Below are 20867 nucleotides of genomic sequence, written 5' to 3'. Positions count from 1 at the left end.
ACACACAAGTGACATGCATTAGTAAGTGTTATGGAGTGAAATAGCATGGGGATGGGAAGGGTGTGTTGGAAGGCTGGGGAGCAGGAGACAGTGTGGCCATGAGGGTCAAAGGTTTGGGCTTTGACTCCAGGTGGATTGGAGAGTTGCTCAGGGAATCAGCAGAATGTTCATTAGGTCCCAGACAGGTGTCTGGATGCTGAGAGTAGATGATTGGGGGACAGGGGTGCTCAGACACTTTTACGAGAATAGGTGGTGGCTGAGACAGTGGCAGTGGTGGAAAGCGGTTAGTTTCTGAATTGGTGGTGAAGATAGAATCAACACATTGAGGAGAATGAGAGAAGAGCTAGGAGTGGCTCCAAGGTTTTTTGCCTGAGTGACTGAGGGCTGCCACTGAGGTGGGACTTGGTGGAGGAAGAACAGAAGCTCAGTTTAGGTGCTGTGTGCAGAGGAATGTTACTTGGGCAGGAAGTTGTGTGAATCTGGAGTGAATTGTACAGAGGATACTAAAATCTCAAACAGAAAGTCAAAGGACTGAGCCGTTTGTTCTGAAATTAGGGAGCCAAGCAGATGGAGGGAGAAGGAAGCCCAGTAGAGTGTGCAGCTAAAAGGCGCTGCTGCCCCTCCAGGTTAAGTTCACTGGGAGATTTGAGCACTGGCCATGGGATTTAGCAAGTGGAGGCCCTGGTGTGCTCAAGAGCAGTTTTAAGTGCAATCAGTGGTGGGAGCAGAGTCTGAGTAGATTGAGGTTTAAGTGAGAATGGGGGGAGAAGAATTTGAGAGAACAAGTAGGGTCTAGAGAGAGGACCTTGCCAGAGGTCAGATGGCAAGTTGGGAAAAGCCTGGACTGCAGGCTCCTTTGCAGGAGCCCCACACGGAATCCTCATGCTGTCATGTTCTAAGTAGGGAAGCTATGTGAGTGCACACTCATCAGAGCAGTGCTTTAGCTAGGGAGCTCCATGAGGGCAGTGGTCCAAGAAGGGGCATGCTCTTGGTCCCGGCTGGTCCAGTACACCCTAGCCTTTGAACTTCAGCCAGCCTTGAGAAAGGCATGCCTTTGGAGAGGTGTTGGAGTGGTGTCTGGAAAACAAGACACTTCTGGGGTCACCTGGGCTCGTAGCCTGGGCTGCTGTCTGCTCTAGGGATTTTCATACGTAACTCTTTTTACCCACAGATCTGCCCACTAGCCCTGTGGACCTGGTTATCAACTGCCTGGATTGCCCTGAGAACGCCTTCCTGCGAGATCAGCCCTGGTACAAGGCAGCTGTGGCCTGGGCCAACCAGAACCGGGCGCCAGTACTCAGCATAGACCCTCCTGTGCATGAAGTTGAACAGGGCATTGATGCCAAATGGTCACTGGCACTGGGCCTGCCTTTGCCACTGGGGGAGCATGCAGGCCGCGTCTATTTGTGTGACATTGGCATTCCCCAGCAGGTCTTCCAGGAGGTGGGCATCAACTACCACTCGCCCTTTGGCTGCAAGTTTGTTATCCCACTGCACTCTGCCTAGAGGGGCCCTTGGGTGGCTGGATGCTGCAGTCCTCTGTCTCCTGCCACTGAACCTGACAACGAACGCCTTAAGGATGTGAAGCTTCATGGACCTGTTGTAGTTTTTCTGTTCTGGGTTTGTTTCTCCTGTGAGAGAACAGAACACATTTAAAACTGATCTGCTACCTGCCCTTGGCCAAGGGTGTGGGGCAGGGGCAGGCTGAGCAAGGCAGCTCTAGGCATCTCTATACCCTGTCCTGCGCCCAGGTGGGGCTTTGTTTACAGACATAGGCAGCTTAGACTGTGTTTCAGGTTTACAGCCACTGGGCCTGGGCAAGTACCCTGGGAATAGGTGAGGGCCTGTTGGGGGCCTGTATTGCTCTGTTTCTGAGCTTGTGGCTTTGTGTCTCCCCTGCTTCTCTTCTCCCCACCTCCAGTCCCCCAGCCTGCTGGCAGCCCTTCCTCTAATCATGTAGCTTGGGCTACACGGCAGCTGTCCACCAGAGGGCAGGCCTGTGCTCTCCTTCCATTCTGGGGGCTGTGACAGCCAAAGGCCTTTCCCCAGTCCCACCACTGGTTTGGAGCTTTTGACCCTCTCCTGAGCTGATCCAAATTTAATGCTGGGATTTCTCCTAGGGTCTGTCCATTCCATCACTGAGCAGCAGGGAAGGGGGTGGCTTCAGGTGGTGTCTAATGGTGTTACTGCGGCAGGATTTTGTGCTGCTTTTGTCATCTTCAGCGCAGGTCATAGAAAACTAAGTTCCTGTAGAGCCACAGTGCCCTTCTTGCCAGCAGTGCCATGCCCCAGAGCTGGGGGATTCGCCTTTGTCTAGTCTGGCAGACCCTCAGGGCGCAGCTTTGATGTCAGTATTGGGGAGGTTCCAGGGGAGCCTGGTGCTGAGCCAGAAAAGGCTCCCGGGTGCTTCTGCCCTAGACCCCCTCCCCCTGCCTCCTTGCCTGCACAGACAGCCCCACTCTTCTGCCTGGGCTCCACGCCAGCTCTCACGCCTGAGCTTTGAACACTTTCTGGTTGTCGTGCAGGCTTTAGGACAATGGCCTGTCTCAAAGATGCCAAAATGAGGCTGGTTCTGGATGAAATTGCTGGTGGGGCTCAGCCATGGAAACACTCCACTGCCCACATCCTGGGCTCTGCAGGCTGGTGGGACAGGAGCCATGCCTGGAGATGTGGCAGGGACCCTTGCAAAGGACTTGTGCTTTTGACCCTTTTTTAAGGCTTCAGGCTTCCTTCTGCTCAGTGCCTCCCCCTCACTGGTTGAGGGATAGGTGAGCAGGCAGGCAGGCAGGCTTGCCAGGGAGTATGAACACAGGGTAGGCCCTAGTGCCATAGGTTTCAGGCTACTTACCACTTTTCTTAAGAGGAGCGTAGCCAGGAGCAGATGAGGCAGGGCAGGGGGCTGGTTCCTCTTTCCTCCCATCCTTCTCCACTGTCAACGGCGAGAGGTGGCCAGGGACTGGGAGCCTCTGTTTACTCTCAGGCGAAGCAGCTCCCTAACTGGGCCTTCTCTATAGGCAGAGCCACACTCTGGGAGCAGTCCGGACTGCCTACCTGGTAACAGGCCCGGGTTTGGCCCAGTGGAAAACAAGCTAGAACCTTGGCCCTGAAGACTGGTGGCACCAGCAGGTGGTAGTATTCCTGGGGGCCACTGGGATTTGTGCTCATGCCTTTCCCTCTTCTCACCCCAGGTAGCACTGGGGCCTCTCCCTGCTCTCGGCTTGGGTTTTCCCAGAGGCATTAAAGATAGGTGTGATTTCTCTACTTGCAGCTCTCTTCAGAGACATCCTGTCCAGTGGTCAGTCCCCAAGGGGTCCCAGTGAGGTGGCCAAGCCTATCATTCATGCAGCTCTTGGGGAATCAAAAACCAGTGCTACAATAAAAGCTGAATGACCCGAGTTCTGTGCTGTGAACTACTCTGCGCTGCTCTATGATGGAGCACTGTCTCCCCCAGCCAAGGCCTCACCCTCAGTAAACCTACAGCCTCTCCCGGCCAGTGATGGAATTTTCAGGACAGGGAACAACCAGATACTGCCTGGCCGACCATCTCAGCCCCAGCTTTGGGTCTAGGCCTGCTTGGCAGAGGGATGACCCTGCTTCTGTTCTGTCCATTGGCCCAGTCCACACCTTACACTTAGCCCTCCACAAGTGAGCTGCTAGGAAAGACTATTAGTGAAGTCAGGGAAGGGAAGGCCGGGAGCATGGAGACGGACCACCGGTACACCAGGGTTACAAACAGTAAGAAACACTTTATTATAACTTTACAACATATAAATAGCTTGGGTCAAATCTGTGCTTTCTGGCAGCTGGGCGCCACAGCCCCTCACAGGCTCCTGCCTTCCTTCACATTGCACTGTTCATGGGTGGCTCTGGCCCCAAGGCCGGTGGGAGAGGCTGGAGAAAAGGGGCCGGCAGCCCAGTCCCGCTCTCCTTCTCCAAGCGCTGGCCTGCACCTGTCATCTGCTGGGGTTACGGCTAGTGTGGAAGGACCGCTCCTCAGGGGTCAGGCCAGCAAAGAAGGGGTGCAGCAAGGCCTCCGCCAGTGTGATGCGCTGGGCAGGGTCGAACTCTAACATCCTCCTCATCAGGTCAAACAGCTGCACATGCTCCTGGGAATCCTGGAGCATGTAACTCTGCTCAGGGACACAAGGTGCCTCAGTGTGACGGCAGGGTCGTGGGAGGCCACTGCAGTCCCCGCCTCTGGGATGCCTTGCTGGACTGGGTTGAGGAGGCAGCGATGCCTCCTTGGAGGACTCTACTTCTGCCCTCCGGAATGGACAACAGCAGCTCATTTCCTTTCATGCCCAAGTTTTAACATGTTGCTTGGAACTTAGGCTGCTAGGCTGGTGCCTCTACCCCACATGCAAAGTCCTGACAGGTGGGTAGATTTCACCTCTGCGAAATTCACTTGTCCAGGCACCAAATGCAGTTGACAGACTTCCCGGCCAGGTCTTCCCTCCCCCTCACCTCAGTTCTGCCTAGTTCTTCCCAAATTGAGAGAAGAGGGAGGGACAGGAAGCAGCAGAGTCTGACATCTGGCTCTTCTGGTGTTCCCCTATTACATTCACAGATACTCTGTGAGGGAGGGGGGGCTAAGGGCCCCACTGGGGCTACTTGCAGGAAGCCCCACTGCTGGCACTCAGCAGCGCCTCACACAGAGCTGGAACGAGAGGGCAGCTAGCTGCCCATCCTGTCTCTGGTGTTTGCCCAGTGCCTGGGGTGTCCTTGGCATGAGCTGAGCTGGGGGAGCCAGAAACTGACCTTCAGAGGTTTGCAGTTCTCCTTCACATACCGCCCGTCAGAGCTGTTCTCGTCCCAAACCAGGCCCCCTTTGTAGAAATACTTCTGCTTCCTGAAGTCGAGAGAGGGGAGGGGTAAAGTGGTGGAAAACAGCCTACTGTGGAGTAACCTAGCCAGCAGGGAAGTCTGAGCAGCAGCTTTGCCAGATACAGGGAAAGCAGGTAGAACGCCCAGCAAGCCATGGAATGTCCAGCAAAGACCACGTGTATCTCTGGTCCCTGCTAACCCACACCCAAGAAGAAAAGGCCCTCCACTGCCAAGGCAACTACCCTACCGGGGCTCCTTACCTGGTGCGGTGGATCATGTGTGATGGGATGGGCCCTAGGATCTTCTCCATCATCACCAAGTGCTCTCGGTTTTCATGGGTCTACAGAAGGGAGAGAGCAAGCAGGGGTCAGTCCCAGCCCTGTCAGGCTGAGAAGAGCCCTCCTTGTCTTAGGAGATGCAAACCTACCAATGCAATGCAGTTCCAGCCTGACCTGGTGGTGGCCTGCAGGCCTGTAGCCAGAGATGAGGCCAGCCTCTTGCCAGGGCCAGGCTCACAGCCTCAGACTTGGTCAGCCCTGACTGCACACCTGTTTCGTTCCTTACTGCCCAGGACATACGCTGTCCCCACCCATCTCCACGCCCTTGCTCATGGTGTGCCCCTTGTCCAAAACCCTCACTGCTCCCACCCCAGTCCTTGTCCTTGCCCTTGAGAGCATAGCAGAGGACTCCTCCCTGACTGCTCTAGCTACAACCACTCCTGATGACTCCTTAGCCACGTGGAGCTTACCGCCCCCCACGGCCCTGCAGCACTCGGTTCAGTAATGTACCTGGAAGAGTGTGAAGCCCCGGTAGTACTCGAAGAGAATGCAGCCGATACTCCAGACATCACAGGGCTGTGCCCAGCCCAGCTCTGTAAGCCAAGATGGGGAGAAGCTGTGAGACCCAGCCTAGAGGACACAGGAAGCTGCCAGTTTGGCTGGGAGGACTCTTGCCCAAGTCCCCCTACAAGGCCCTAAGACTGACCCTACAAGGCCAAGGTAACTACTTCAGTGTCTCATGACACTGGCCAGCCCTGCTGGCAACCGACAGGCACACACACCACCTCTCCTTTCATGGCTCCTGCCCAGTGTAACATCACTCACCAAGGATCACCTCAGGTGGGCGATAGTGACGGGTGGCCACGATGGTCGTGTGATGCTCATGGTCGAAGGTTGCACTGCCGAAGTCTGCCACGCGGATGCTGGTGTTCTTCACTGATTTCTCCTCGCAGCTCTGCAGCAAGACAGGCCAGACGGTCAGTCCGCCCCAGCGGACAACCCACCCAGAAGTGGGGCTGCACCATTCCCACCCAGTGCTCTACCTTGTGCTCGTTGTAGAGGGTTTCAAATTCGGAATTCACAAACAGAATGTTCTCTGGCTTCAAGTCTGTGTGGGTCAGTTGGTTCTCGTGTAGAACTAGAGGAGAGGGTAAGTAGGCACTGAGACCCCAGCTGCTTCTCTGGCCCTCCTGCCAGCCTCCTCCAAAGCCATTAACTGCTGGAGGTGTCCACACCCTGACCTCAGCAGGGAGCTGGCCCTGACCCAGCCCCTCCACTGACTTCCTTCTCAAGGGCTCTGGACCTGAGGCCTTGAAGGGCAGGGAAGGGGAGGTTTTCCCTCTACCTCTCCTCTGCAGAGACCAGGCCTCCTCATTGATCTCACCAAAGCTGTAGCAACAGCCTCAGGGTGACTCCCTCCCCAGCACATAATTTGCAGGGCTCACTGTGAAATGAAAATGCAGGTCCCCTTGCTAAGAAGCTAAGTGTGACTGACTATACAGGTCACATGCATGAAGCCAACCCTGAGCAGGGAAGCCCCTTGCCTTCAGCCTGTGTCCCACCAGCAGTGGCTTCCTATCGCTCACTGCTTTCAACCTCAAGGTTCTTGTTGGCCCACAAGACTAACAGCTGCATGGCCCACCACTCCCCAGCATGGGAGTGTTACAAGAAGGAAGCACTCAGCTCAGTGATGTACCTGTACTAATGAGTCTCAGTACACATCATGCCAGGCCTTTGCTGAGCTACTCTTCTGGCTTGTTGGTCCCTGTTCCCACGACCTATCAGACCCCGCTATGTCCTAGCCTATCACCCTCCTCTCCAGGGGACCTTTCTGTACTGTTCCAATTCCACAATTCCTGCAGCGCTGAGCACTGGCACCACCAAATCTACTCTCAAGGCTGGCAGGCAAATTAAGTGAGGATTATAGGTTCCTGGGTGGACAGGACTTGTGGAGGGACCAGTCAGGTTCACCTTCTTTTTCTCCTCTGCATGAAGGTGAAGCAGAATTGGTAGTGGGGCCAATTCTAGAGCAGTTCTTTCCTGTTTCCTTCCTGCGTGCCTGGGGGTGGGGGCGGGGAAAGAAGCAGGCGCAGGGCCAGGCCGTGAAGTTCCTGGAAGGGGCTAACCCTTTCAGTCCTCACACTGAGATTCCTACCTGAAGTCAGGCCTCTCAGGCCTACTCAGAATGGTTAGCAACGTGTGGAGTGAATGGAGAAGACCTCCAGGTGACTTTGATGTGGGTGTGTGGCACCCCTCCCTCCATCTGAGGGTGGACACTTACATCTGAGGGCATGGCAGAGCTGGTAGGCCATGTGCCGGACATGCGGTAGGGGGTAAGGCTGGAAATTATTCTCCTTCAGGAATTCAAAAGTGTTCTTGCCCAGGAGCTCAAAGGCGATACACATGTGACCGTGGAAGTTGAACCAGTCAGACATCAAGACACATAAGCTGGGGGAAGATGGGTGGGGCTCAGGCTCTGTGCTGCTGGAAGCTGCCTGCACACAACCCCTCCCCAGGCAGCAAAACCAATCCCCACTCGCTCCTAGACCACTGGAACCTCCTAGGCCACAGATATCTGTGAACACCACGATGCGGATACAAGAGTGAGCATCCCTCCATCACTCAGCTCAGCTCTGACAAGGACGGGTATTCCTGCTGCAGGAGGGGCCAGCTCTAGCTGAACTCACCCACATATCTGGGATGGAGGAAAAACCCTGCTCAGGAGTCGCTGAGGGAGAAGTGGAAGCAAACCAGGACAGCCCAGGCTCCCCATGTTGCTTAGCTTCCTGAGCGCCTGGGAAGACGCACCTCACGGCCAGGCTCAGTGCACTTGGGGCAGGAGCTCAGTGTCTCTCTGCGAGCACCCAAACAGCAGCAGCACAACCCAGTGAGGCCCCTGCCTCACAAATGAAGGGCTGGGGCCTGCCTCAGAACACAGAGCTGGCTGGGGGCAAAGCCTGAAGTCCAAAAGCACTTTCTAGCAAGACTCACTTGCCAAACTCCCCTGGTGCTGAGTGTGGTGAGAAGCTACTGTGCTAAACACGCACCAGGACACTCGAAGCCCCCAGGGGCCAGGCAGTCAGGGTAGAGTTCGCTGTCCCCATGGAAGGCTTCCCTTCCACTCCTTGCAGACACTCACAATTTGTTCTCTTTGTCCTTCTCCTTGATCTTCTTGAGAACATTGATTTCTAGCCGGGCAGCCTCCCGGTACTTGCCGACATTGCGGATGATCTTCAGGGCAACCTGAGACTTCCCTCTGGGGCCCAGCAAGGAAGCAGAGATTCTCATTAGCAGCTGCCACCCTCTCCGCTCCACCCCAACCCAGCTGGAGGAAAGGCCTGTCCTGAGAGAGCAGATACTCAAGGCCCAGCTTTTCCTATGCATCACCAGACTGCTGCCTGCCTAACACCAAGTTTCCCTTGGCGTCTGCGTTGCCACTCTCGTTCTCCAGGCTAACCTTAGGCTTTTATGTTCTCAGCCACTTCCAGAAGTGCAGGCAGAGGAGTAGAAGCCTATCCTGCTGACCAGTGCCACCCAGGTGCTCACTCAGTAACCTACCCTGGAAGTCAAGCTGTCCCCCCTCAAAGCCCTCCCACACACCTCCTGACTTGAGCTCCACAAGCCAAAAGGCTCCCCTCTGGGGCAAGGGCTCTGAGATGGAGAGAAAGCCTAGTAAGAGGGTAGGATGCCAGTAGTGGAGTTCTCTCACTGAGTGGCCAGGCCTGCTCCCTGTATGACACCTTCACCAGGCCCTCTTCCCTGCCTGCCTACTGGCCACAGCATTCACCAGCAACCAGAAAGCCAGGAACCCTGAGAATTTTAATAGTCCCTGCTCTGCCTTTCATATCCCCACCCCAGTAGACCATTTGAAGAATGGGAACAAAAGGAAACCTGTTGAGTTTGAGTTTGGGCTGCAAGGCCCTGTCAGCAACAGATATCAGCACGGACCAGGAGCGAGTAGGCACCAGCCCTCAAGGGTATGTCCTCTAGGGCCTCTGAGGTCTTGGTGCCTGGGGACAGTTTCATATGTCCAGACAAAGACAGCTTCTAGAGGATGCCCTGCTTTCCCTCCTCGTCGCCCTCTTCCCAACTCTCATAGGAGGCCTCCTCCTGGTGCAAGGTCCTTCTCCATGGCATTCCCATCCTAGTGATGCGTGGGGGCATCCAAAAGAGCTCCTGCCAAGGCTGCTGGCTTAGCTGAATTCTGCCTCCACGAACCTACTTCAAAGACCCTGCCCCAACTCCATTTGGGTTCCTTAAATGTTCCCAGGACCCTGTGCATCGTTAGTAACTTCCGAGGCTCATTTCCCCTCCGCCTACTCAAAGTGGCACAGGACAGCCCAGATAGCTTAGCTTCCCTCGTGTCACAGTTCTCAGATCTGTCCTATTCTCCATCTACTCACAGTGAGTGTGGACTTACCTCTCCACCCACTGGATCTGCACCTAACCTCTTGGGACACACTGGGCTCAAGGGGTGTTTGAGTGGGAGCTAAGGGCAAATGGAAACGTCTCCTCAGTCTCGTGGCTACAGGGACAGCTGACTCCTGGGTCCAACTGTCTTTTTTTTTAAGCATAAAATAGATGTATGGGGGATACATTGTGATATTTACGTTTGTGCTCTCTATCTATTTTATCCAACTGCCCTTAATGTGCTCCTCTTAACATGGGAGCACCGTGAATAGTGGAAGCTGGCTCTGCCATTAACTGCTGAGTGAGGGATGTCACAGGCAATCCCTGAGTTCACCATTTCTAAGCAGTGACTGACATGGCATGGAGCTCAAATGAGGACACGATCACTTTGTAGCTAAAGCACTGAAGCAATTACAGGGCTATTAAGGCAGGGAGGCAAGTGGCTCCCAGGCGGAGACCTCAACCCAGAGCTAAAGGGGAGGAGTCAAGGGCTCTAGTCTTGGGGAATGGCAAGGGGTCAAAAGTGTTGCGTTGTTAGGCCTGGAGGGAGGGAGATGCCACACATAACGTACACTCCTACTCTCCTTGACATATCCAGCAGGGCTACATGAGATCTTAGCCACACTGATGAACGGCAGCAGCCTACTCCATGACAAAGCCGAGTCCCACCTCTCTCAGTTAGGACCTGCCTGGCCTCTCAGGCGAATTGGGGAGGTGGTTGGGGTCAGGCCCAGGCTAGGAGCAGTCCTAACCCACTGCCTGGCTAAGCACCTGAAGGAGTTCACAGGAAGCAGCTCCAGACCACTGGGGAGCCATGACCTGGACCCTATTCTGATATCCACCTTCACAGTCCTGGAGAAGTGGGGAACAGAGGCAGAAGTATTCACTGACCAGTAGTTCTTGGGCAGGGATGTCACATGCCTGCCAAATTCCAAGAATTTCTTCCTTATTTTAGGAAATCAGCAAAACCCAACATGTACAGTTTAGCACCCAACTGCTGTATGTGCTACACTCCAAAAAGAAGAAAGTTCCAAGAGCCACCACCACTTGAGAGCCTCAAGCTAGCTCTCCTTGGAAAGATCACATCTGGAGTTAGCTGTGCCACCCCAGCTCACTCACCTGGCATGGTCCAAGCACTCCACCACCTTGCCAAAGGTGCCTTCACCCAGGTTCCCCACGATCTCATCTACAAGAGAGAAGAAGCTGGGCGTGAGCATCTGAAGGGAAGGAGGCTGGCAGCTCCTGTAAGTTCACAGCATTCAAATTCTCAAAAACAAAAAAAGGTTTCTCTCTCACTGCTACACTCTTAAAAACAGAAGTTGCTAGTGTTTGTGTCATTCAGGCAATTACTGGTGGCCCCACTAAGGCGCCACGCGCTCTAGAGGCCCCTCCACGCAGGAGAGGTCTTGTCTAACAAGGGGGGTAGAAAGTAGAGAGGTAAAGTTTTACGAAAGGTGGCTGTACATCGCTCTTGGAGCCAATCGCCGATCCGGCACACCAGGTGGCCCTCCTTGTCATCTTCCACACTCCGGCTGCTGCGCTTACTGCTCTGTTGGCTTCTCTGCATGCACCGCCCCCCGAAACGCCATCCGACCAATCGCATGGTAGGCGGTTCCGATTGACAGATTGAGGTGTCAGTCAAAGGCAGAGGTGGAGACGGTGAGGAGCCGGTGGGTTGGTTGGTTGGTATTTCCAGATCCCAGCATTTCATAAGGCACACAGCATATATAACGATAGGGATATTGCAAGGGACACGTCAAGACACAAACTGACTTCAAAAACAGAAAAGTAAAAACAGCTACAGGTATGTAAAGAAAACTCGGACATTATAAGAGGAGTGCCACAAATGCTCAGAAAGATATCCAGCCTCTGCTGCTGAGGGGCCAGCCAAGGACAGCCACAGCCCTGACTCCCTCCTCTTCTGAGTCTCCCCCTCCCGGCCCTCCCTGGTGGCTTTGGCCAGAGCTGAAGACGCGAGAACAAACGGCGCAAGAAGGCAGCTGGCCCAGTCTGGATCCGATCATCCACTCTGGCCGGACGGCCTCCCAGGCCTCAGCTGCAGAATGCCCGGCCTGTCCCTGCCTGCCTCCGTTTGCCCATACAGCCTTGCACGTGCACAACAGCTGCCACGCAGAGCCAAGTTGCTACTTGCCCCAAGACAGCATCCTCGGCCAGACTTCACCAACTACCAGAAACAGCCTTCTGCCAGCAGCCCTCTTGCCACTAGTCTCAAGGAAGAAACGAGACTGGCTGGGATCTTCTGGGCCAGTCAACCTCCAGGTCTCCTACCACAATGGCCTACACAGGCCCCAAGCCAGCTCCTGGCTGTGCTGCTCACAGGCCAGGCCCATCCCATGACAACAGAGGGCACCAAAAAGAGAAGCAGCAGAGCCACAGACTTGCACTGCCATCCTATGGCAGCATGTGGCACTGCACAGAGGCCACAAAGCCATGCTGGATTCACCTGCACTGAGTCAACCTTCAATCCATGTCCACTCAAAGAAATCACAAAGAGAAGTTGGCAGAGAAGATGCCTCCACTGATCCTACCACTACTCTTCAGGCAGGAGGGAGGCAAGGAAGAGGGATGGAAGGAAAAGAGAAGAAAGCACATAGCCTTAGAAACACACAACTGGCTTTCCTTTCCTACAGGACTAAGTGCAGCGTGGGCTGCCGGTCTCAGCAGAAAGCTGTACAATCCACCATACTAGAACACAAGCCAGGCCCTGCTTAGGATGTGGCCTGCGAAAGGACAACAGGATGAGGTCTTCAACTGCAGGCCCTTTTGCCATTTCATCACACAGGCAGCTGCCCCTCTTCTCCGTAACTGCCCCTCCTGTAACAGCTGCTAAAGAGGGCCTGGCTGGAGGTCAGAAAGGAAGCTCCCAATCTGAGTTGACTGACAAGGCATAGTAGTGTGCACCTATAATCCCAAGTACTTGGAAGGTTGGGCCCAGTCTGGGCAATATAGTGAAACTCCCTATCAAAAAAAAAAAAAAAAAAAAAGAAGAAAGAAAGGACTGGTGATATACCTCAGCGGTAGAACACCTGCCTATCATATGCAAGGCATTAGGTTCAATCCTCAGCACTGCAATAAAAAAATAATTATTAAAAAAAAAAAAAGGAAAGAAGGGCTGGGGAAACCAGGCAGTGGCACCCTGCACTCAGGAGGCTGAGGCAGGAAGTTCATGAGTTCAAGGCCAGTACTTAAAATCTTGGTGGGGGTGGGGCGGGGAAGGTGGTAGAAAGAAAGAAAATAAAGGTCTGGGGATGTAACTTGGTGGCAGGGTGCTTGCCTAGTACGTATGAGACCCTGCACTTCAGAAGAAAAAAAAAAAAATGTGAGTAGACTGATAGGTAAATTGTCCCCTCCCATGAGGGCTCTGGGGAGGGATGTGAGATGACACTGCAGAGGTGGGTGCAGTCCAGCCTGTCAGAGCACTCACTTTCATGGAAGACAAGCTCCTGGGAAAGACCAGGCCTGTAGCCCAGACCCTTGCTACAATTCCTGAGGAGCATTCCAGGCCACCTGTACCATGTGGCATGTGTCTGAAGCAGTGTGTGGACACAGTCAGGCTGGGGACCAGCCAGCGCCGGAGCCAAAGCCCCTATAGCAAAGGGCCAGAAGCCAGAGGACCAGGCCCCTATGCACAGCCCTGCATCTGGACCAGATCACACGCACACACGCACACACACATACACGCACAGCAGTGCGCGTGCACAGGGCTGGCAGTACTCACCCAGACCAGCCAGCCTGAGGAGGCTAGAAAGAGATGAGGCCTTTAGGCCCCAGCCAGCACACTCTGGCCAGCACTCACCGAGGAGGCGCTGCTACAAGACCTGGTGCGGCGTTTGTGGCAGTGGTGGGCATGCTTGCGAGTTCTGTATGGGCCCCTCTCCCGTGACCGCCGCCGATGACGAGAACGAGAAGATCCATAGCAGTCCTCTCCAAAGGATGGGCTCCGTTCTTCACACCGGTAGGTATCGCTGTCTCGGTGCTCCCTGTATCTCCTCTGGTAAGGCAGGCGATCATGGCTGCCAAGAAGGAGATGGAAACATAAGTTAAGTGGGGTCCCACAGCCCCACAGCTCTTTGCAAGAGGCCTGTGCTGTGGTAGGACCCCTGCAAAGGGCTCTCAAGGACAGCCTGGTGGAACAGAAGCATCCAGGCTGACAGGGAGTGAGCAAGAGAGGGAAGGTAGGAAGGTACCCTCGAGAACCTTGGCAATGACAGCATCCCTCCAGTGTCTCCAGAGGCAGGGTTTGGGGTGCAAGGCCTCCAAGAGTACTAGAGTTGCCTGCTGCAACTGGAACTTTGACCTGGGGCCTGAGACAGGACCAGGGACCATTCTTCACAAGGCTGAGGCTACATTCCTAACTCCCAGTGGGGAAAGCTCAGGAAGTTAGCAGAGAAGATGCTGGCCTAGAAAGTGGACCAAAGTGTAAAAAGAAGAGGGAGGGCACTCCGGGGCAAAGAAAGGAGTGGCAAGGAAAGTAGCTGCTGTTGAAGAGCTCAAAGAAGTCAAGGCAGGGCTCCAGGGGCAGCTGGGCAGAGGCGGAGTTGTCTTAAGGAGCCTAGGGCTGCCAAAGCCTCCGGACAGCTGAGGAAAGCAGCACTTCCTTCCAACCCAGCTCCCACTCACCTTCTGGAGCGAGATCGCCGAGGGGGAGGCTCCCTTCGGGATGGGTAACGCAGTCGACCTTCGTGTTCCCGACTGTAAGACCGCCTTCTCTTCCAGCGGTAGCTCAGGTACGGGTCTGGCTCAGGGGAACGGTATCGCTTACAGTGATGCATCTAGGCCGCAAGAAAGAGAGTCCTGCTCAACACACAGCCAGCCGGTTCCAGCCACAGGGCTGCTGGGGGCAGCCAGGTGCCCCTGAAGAAGAGGCCCATTGTTCTGTTTGGGGTGGCCCCTCCCAGGGGTTTATGAAGTGAAGAAGAACTCTGAGGTCACACTGGTCAAACAGCAGACAATGGGTAACTCCCTTCTTTGCCAGTGAACAAACAAACAGCTGCCTCCCTACCATGGCCTGGGGGCCCAAGCACTTGGGGAACTGGTTGAGTCAAGGCCCAGGTGACAATGCCAGAACAGAGGGTGGGGATGGAGAGCTCTGTCACAGGGATGCCAAGCACAGAGAGAAAGAGGAGTCTCCTTGATCAATTTCTTCCTGCCTGTGGAGTCCCAGGACCTGAATGCTCTGGCAAGCCTGAAGCCAAAGGGCTACAGGCATGGAGCCAACACACAGAAGGAGCAAGGGGGCTACAGCCCTGATTTAAGAAGCTGAAAGCTGCCTGGCTAAGCCCTGAACTGGATCCCACTTAAGGGAGTAAGGACCACAGTCAGTGTGAGGAGCCATAGCAGAAATGAGAAGACTGGCCCTTAGAGAAAGAGGTACACAGGTCTCACCAACATTCCCTAGCTCCCCTGAGGGTCCAGCCAAGTGGATGTGTACCCAGAGGCTTGCTCAGCTCTTGCTGAGGGCTCAGCACCAGGAGGATGCCAAGATCCTCAGACATCCAAGTTTCTTGCCCAAGGCCAATCTGGCACCCCTCAGACCATTTGCAGTGCCCACCAAGTGCCTTGCCCTTTTCTGACAGTCCCCTCTTCAAGCTCCCCTCCTATGTCCACCTCAGTCAGGGGGTTAGCTGGCTGCAGGTATGTCTGCACAGTGAGGAAGGACATAAGGGCCCTCCTCACTAAGTCCATGAGAACTTAGGTCTACCACAGAAGATTGCCAGGCTGGATCAGCCACCAGCTGGAAGAGATGGTTATGTGAGGCCAGCTCCCTGTTCCACGCATATCCCAACCTCTGACACTACCTCTACGGAATGACTGGGCAGAGACCATGACCGGCCTCCTTTCCAAGCCTTCTCTTGGCCACAGCCTATCTCCAGTCATGGGCAGTCCTAAGCTTGCCTAACCAAGCACATTTTGGACAAATCCACCCAGACCCATCTTATCAGCTCAGTACAGTGAGTCCAGCAAGATGGAATGGTCCCCTGCAGATGAGCAGGATGGGGACACACAGCAGCCAACACCCCTGGAGCATCTCTGTGATGCTAGGTAAAGTACTGCCACCCTCCATTTCCCCACTAGCAGCTCCCCACCTGGGAAGTCTGGTCCCCAACAATCCTTGGATATAAATCCTAGGTAAAATTGATGACCGCTCCAAGAGCTTATATTGCTGTTTTGATGATCAGCTGACTAATGTTTCATTGTTTTCCTGCAATTACCTTGGGTCAGGTGCCCACGCTATGGCCTAAAATTCTATGACACCTCTCACTAATTGACCAGAAAGACATCCCACTGGCCCAGGGCACAAGTCTTACCCCAAGGCAAGTGTGGTCCTGCCCATCCTCACTGGGCAGACCGAACACCACATCTAGAAGATATGGTCTACTCCACAACAGGTCAAAGACTACCTCCTGGGACCTAGAAGATTCTTATGTCTATATGTGTGGCAAGTCACAGCTTCAGTCAGATGTCAAACTGAATCTTGGCAATGCCACTTCCAGCTGTTTGCCTTGAAACAAGTTATTAAAACTTCTCTGATCTTAGCTTCCTCTCTAGACAAGGGAACAGTAAAATCTTACAAGGGTCTGTGAGAATTAAATATGTATGCCCTATAAAGTCATATGCCTAGCACAGGTTTGGGCCCACAGAGGTTTTCATTGACACTGTGAAGCTTCCAAGTACCACTTTAGGGTACTGCCTTAGGACAATTTACAAGCCACTTCCAAGGAACCTGAGAGGAGAGAGTTCTGGCAGAAAATACTGACCTAAATCCCAGTGGTGTCACTTACTTGCCTTGTGACTTTACACAAGTCACTGTAGGCCTTGGTTATCATGCCTAGAAAACAGAGATAATACCTTCCAGCCTGGTGAAGGAGATGTCAAGTATGAAAGCCATGAAGTGTACACACACACACACACACACACACACACAACAACAGGATCGCTTGCTCCCTTGTGCAATATGGGAAACACCAGGTCCCCCCTGGCATCCTCTCAGCCAGGACTCTAGGGCCCATTTCTCACAAATTGTCTCTGATTGCCTGAGACCTCAGCAGACAGTTCTTTTAAACTAAGGGCCACAATTCTGCTTTGGGAGCCTCTGCTATGCACAATGGAGAAAAAGAGACGTGAAGAAAACCAAGCCGAGGATGCCAGCTTTTCTCTGAGCACAGGCCTAGCCGGCTTCTCATGTGCTGTTCCTGGCTAGAGAACTGGGCTGACAAGAGCAGCCAGCCAGGTCAGCGGCTGCCCTCCCGGATTCCAGCCACCCCAGCGCCCCATGGTTATTTTTGGCTGGCACTGCCCCACCACTGCAACCTCAAACCTGCCACCTCGCAAGCCGCCGCCGCCACCGGGTGAAACGCTCCTCCTTTTCAAGGGCACAGAGGAGGGAAGCTGGAAGGCCGCCAACTCCGCCTCGACGGGGGCCTGGCTCAGGCAATTCCCACCCCGGCACATCAGGGCACCCGCACCCGGAACTAAAGCACAGAGCCTGCCGACTGGACCGCGGAGCAGCCTGGGCACTGGTACTGCGGGCTTAGTCTGGCCCATACCCCGGGCTGGAGCGGCCCCATCATCACAACAAAATACCGAGGGGGCCTGCGGCCCTCGCTTGCGTCCCCCCTTTTCGCCCCGGGTCCCCGAGATCTCGGAGCCCCGCTCCCAGTAACCGCCACCAGTGGCGCCAAGGGCGGACCCAGCGGGCAGAGGCCAGCCTGGGTCGGAACCAAACTCCAGGCGGCGCGCGGAGGTGGAGTCTGCGGACTCAGCCCCGAGCCGCCGTAAGGAAGCCTTTCCGGCTGTCCTAGGTCGGCCCGGATCCCACCCTGAGGCCAGGCATTGGGCCGAAAGTGGACCCTCGCAGGAGCCTCAGACACCGCTCAGGCTCCGCCTCCAGCACCGCGGGATCCACAAGTCGGGGGCTGCAGTGACCGCCCTCCCGGATAGAAGCGGCGGGTCAGGGGTGAGAGGTCGGGGCCAAAGAGAGAGAGAAAGCGGGTAGGCCGAGACAGAACAGGGAGCCGAGATCCCCGCACCAGCCTGCCTGCCCCGCCGACTCACCCCAGCCTCCGCCAACGCGGGCCGCGGCCCACACTCACCGTCTCCCAGGCTCCGGCTGCGGCTAGGCCCCACTCCCCGCTCCGAGCGGCTCTTCCGCTTCCGGCTCCGGCCTCCGCCCGTGGCGGCCCCGCCCCCTCACGTGACGCAGCCGTCGTCGACCCCGGCTCGACCCGGCCCAGAGGCCTGGCCGCTCTAGCCCCGGACTCGAAGGCTCTGGGGGACCATCCCGCCCCTCTCCGGCGGGTGCCGCAGCCGTGGAGGCTCCCTCTAGGAGACCCAAGTGGACGTCCCCGGTCGCGGCCCGCCGCTCGCCGTATCGCGATGCACGGAGGCTCCCGAGGCCGGACAGATGCACGAAGCGGGCTGGCGGGGCGCTGGGAGCCGAAAGGTGGAGCCAGAGCCACCGCGGGGCTCCGCCCGCTCCGCCGCCGCGGCCCCGCCGTGCCCGCCGACCCCTTCCCGCGCGCGGAGAGGACCGGCATTGTTTCTGGGGCCCCGGAGGGCGCTAGAGACAACGGAGGCCCGTGCGCCCCGGTTCGGGAAGGCGGGCGCGACTCCGCCTGCGTGAAAGAAGCAAACCACACATTACTCCCTGGGCGAGTGGGGGGGTTTTGAAAGCCTGGGCGCCACGCCCCAGCTGGCGGGTGCTTGCAGAGCCGTTTCTGGAAAGACACGCGCAAGCCACGGCAGGTGTCTCAGGAGACCCTGGCCAGGAGCCGGGATCTGGGAAGAGGGCGCCCCCTTTTTCTTGAGCCCCTTGGAGCGTCTTTCTGCCAGCCGGCACTCTTTCTCTATTAAACTCCGCCACCCAGAGGCCCCGCGCCCTGCCGCGGTCAGGCTCCCAGCTGCTCTTCTCCCCGGAGTCACTCGACAACCTCTTTCTCTGTGCCTTGAGCGTGGGGCCACCGAGACCCCTCCCACCTAGGGCCCCACGCTTTGTCGGGGCGGGATCGCGAGGCCCGGTTTTCCAGAGCAGGTCGTGGTCCCTTGGGAGGCTTCACTTTGCCAGCTACCTCGCCGCGGGCTCTATGTCGCGGGCGTCGCGCAGCCAAGCGGGCGGGTGCGGCGCCTAATTGCCCCACGCCACGCGAGGTCGGCGGGGCGGAGCAGCCGGCCGGGACGGGGATCCCTGCGGGCCAGGTTTGGGGGGACCCCAGCACCACGGCTGCGCCCACCCGTGCCTCCTCCCCACCCAGGACAGGGGACGCGCGCCGCACCTGGCGCTGTCGCAATGGGGTCTGCCTCCAGAGCTGTAAAGATGCCCCAGGGCCTTTGCCTGTGGCTCCCCCTGCAATTGGGGTGTGACCGTGTGGCTGAAGGGGGTGCTTAATGCTCCCAGATTTCGGTCAGCTGCACCACCCCTGCTCGAGTAAACAACAGAACTGAGTAGAACAGAAGACTGAGCCCCAGTGGAGACTCGGGAGCCGCCCCAGTTCTCAGGGTGACCTCTAGTTCTTCTCCTTCCCCCAGGCGCCTGCTCATGGGACCCGACCCCTTAAGGACCTGACAGGGAGCGGGAGATTCAGCAAACTTTTAGGCATCGGAGGAGGCCACCAGCCCCGGCCAGGGCTGTTCCCCCCACCCTCCGGCAGGACTTCAACCACTTGGACCAGGTGGAGGGTCTGTGCTGTCAGTGGCCCGCCCGTCATTTCCATGGCTGCGGGAAACCTGGACACACCTGCAGCTCAGGACAGAGGTCTAATAGGCTGTGGTCCCCAGCACTGCCCCAGGTGCCAGACTCTGGTGGGGTAACCAGGAGCCCTCCCACCACGGAGAACCCAGGAGTCCTGCTCCCAGAAAGGAAGCAGCTCTCTTGCTGAGTGGAGAGGAGCCGTCTCCCAACACTTCCTCTTCATCCTTGCAGCCTGGAGGCTTCCTGCTAGAGTTTCCTTTTTTTGTGTCTTTTCCTGGAACTACTCACACCCATCAGGCCCTTGGTGAAGCTGGGGTACTGCACCTCATGCCTCCAGTGGGTCACCCCAGAGGAGCTTGCTCCACACCTATTGTTCACCCCCCATGATTTTCAAGTCTCCATCCCTGGGCTCACTCTTGGTGTGAGTTGAGGTCTGGAGCACAATTCAAGAGTGGGAGGGAGATATCCGTGCCCTGCATCCACTGGAACCCCCCAGCCCCACTTGGCCTCCCTCCTCCCACCCCTTTCGCACTTCTTGACTCTGCTGTCCATGCGCTCTTGTCTGGCACATCCAGCTTTGCCTTCTTTGAGGACAGTTGGTTCACCTTTGAGCCTCAGCCCCAGGGTCACCTCCCTGGAAAGCCTCCCTGGGATCCTCAAGAGGGATCAGATGCTGCGCTCCCTCAGCTCCTCATGCCCAACAATCTAGCCCATGCCTAGCCCGCTCCCCATTCCCTGCTGCACCGACATGAAGTTCTCAGTGTGGAGAGACCCTCACTTCTCCCTGGGGAGAGAGAGCCCCCAGTTAGAGGGCGCTGTGGGCTCTGTGCCAGGGGGTGGGGAGTGGAAGCAGGGGTCGGTGCTCATGGAGTGTTTTAGCCTGACCTTAGGTGGTGGTGACATGGGGAGACAGGAGATGCTGCAGGAATCTGGGCAGGGTGTGGAGAGAGGACAGCCAAGTGTCCAGAGGGGAGGAGCCTGCTGGAGGTGGTGCCATCCTACAGGGCTGGTCTGGGACTGTAGGATGGGAGAGATGCCCTGGCACTCACTGCTCACTGGAGACACGCCTCCTGGGCCCTCTCAGAGCTGGACAAGGGCCTAGTGCCCAGGAGTGGAAGGACAGTGGTAGGACTCAGACCCAGATCCTGGAGGTGACAAGGGGAGTAGTGAGTAGGAGATGGCAACAGCTGAGCTGCCTGTTTACCTCCTGAGTTCCCTGTAGTGGCTCCTGAATGTTCCCCAGGACCCTGCCATTTTCAGACTGGGAAGAGGAGTGCTGTGGGCAGGATGGGGAGGGTGCTGGGCAGCATTGGGTGGGAGTTCCAGGTATTCCCTGAATTCCCAGCATGACCTGGGCCATCTAACTTCCTTCCAGAGCTTCAGTTCCCCTCCTGAACCAGGATGATTACCTCTTGGCTGCCCACAGTCAGCACCCATGGCTCATGGAAGCTTGGAACTGAGGACTCTGGCAGAGTTGAGACTGGTGTTTACATGAAATCCAAATTGCTAGGGGGTCAGTTCAGGGACCCTGGATCAGGGGTCAGGGTTGGGAGTTCCTTGCACCCCCAGCCCAGGGCCTCAGTTCTGCATCCAAGGTCGGGGAGGGGGAGGTTCAGGCTGGTGCTTGGGAACCCAGGACTGCCCCA

At 56.3% G+C, this 20867-nt stretch overlaps 2 protein-coding genes across 4 annotated transcripts in view; one reads left to right on the top strand and one right to left on the bottom strand.

Moving 5' to 3' along the window:
• Positions 1–3395, top strand: part of Edc3 (enhancer of mRNA decapping 3) — a 41483-nt gene extending 38088 nt beyond the window's left edge. Inside the window, exon 7 of the mRNA XM_020165647.2 lies at positions 1172–3395. Coding sequence (XP_020021236.1) covers positions 1172–1506 — 335 coding nt within the window. The 3' untranslated portion in view covers positions 1507–3395. The remainder of the gene's footprint in view (positions 1–1171) is intronic.
• A 331-nt stretch (positions 3396–3726) lies between these two features.
• Clk3 (CDC like kinase 3) lies at positions 3727–18275 on the bottom strand. Of its 3 annotated transcripts, none has more exons than XM_020165642.2 (13): positions 17627–18275; positions 14154–14305; positions 13330–13546; positions 10977–11073; positions 10632–10698; positions 8242–8358; positions 7384–7550; positions 6146–6240; positions 5928–6057; positions 5613–5695; positions 5085–5164; positions 4759–4849; positions 3727–4130 (listed from the first exon to the last, which is right to left on the bottom strand). In XM_020165642.2, exons 1-13 carry the CDS (start codon positions 18068–18070, stop codon positions 3954–3956), a joined length of 1917 nt encoding a protein of 638 aa, XP_020021231.1. In that variant the 5' UTR covers positions 18071–18275; the 3' UTR covers positions 3727–3953. The 3 variants fall into 3 exon arrangements, with proteins under 3 accessions (XP_020021231.1, XP_020021234.1, XP_020021233.1); XM_020165645.2 differs by having other exon boundaries at positions 17589–17669; XM_020165644.2 differs by lacking the exon at positions 17627–18275 and adding an exon at positions 16852–16984.
• Between the last annotated feature and the right edge of the window lie 2592 nt (positions 18276–20867).

The sequence above is a fragment of the Castor canadensis genome, chromosome 19 (genome assembly GCF_047511655.1).
Source record: "Castor canadensis chromosome 19, mCasCan1.hap1v2, whole genome shotgun sequence".
Taxonomy (NCBI): domain Eukaryota; kingdom Metazoa; phylum Chordata; class Mammalia; order Rodentia; family Castoridae; genus Castor; species Castor canadensis.
Note: the sequence above shows the minus strand (reverse complement) of the source record. Positions and strands in the feature narration are given on the sequence as shown.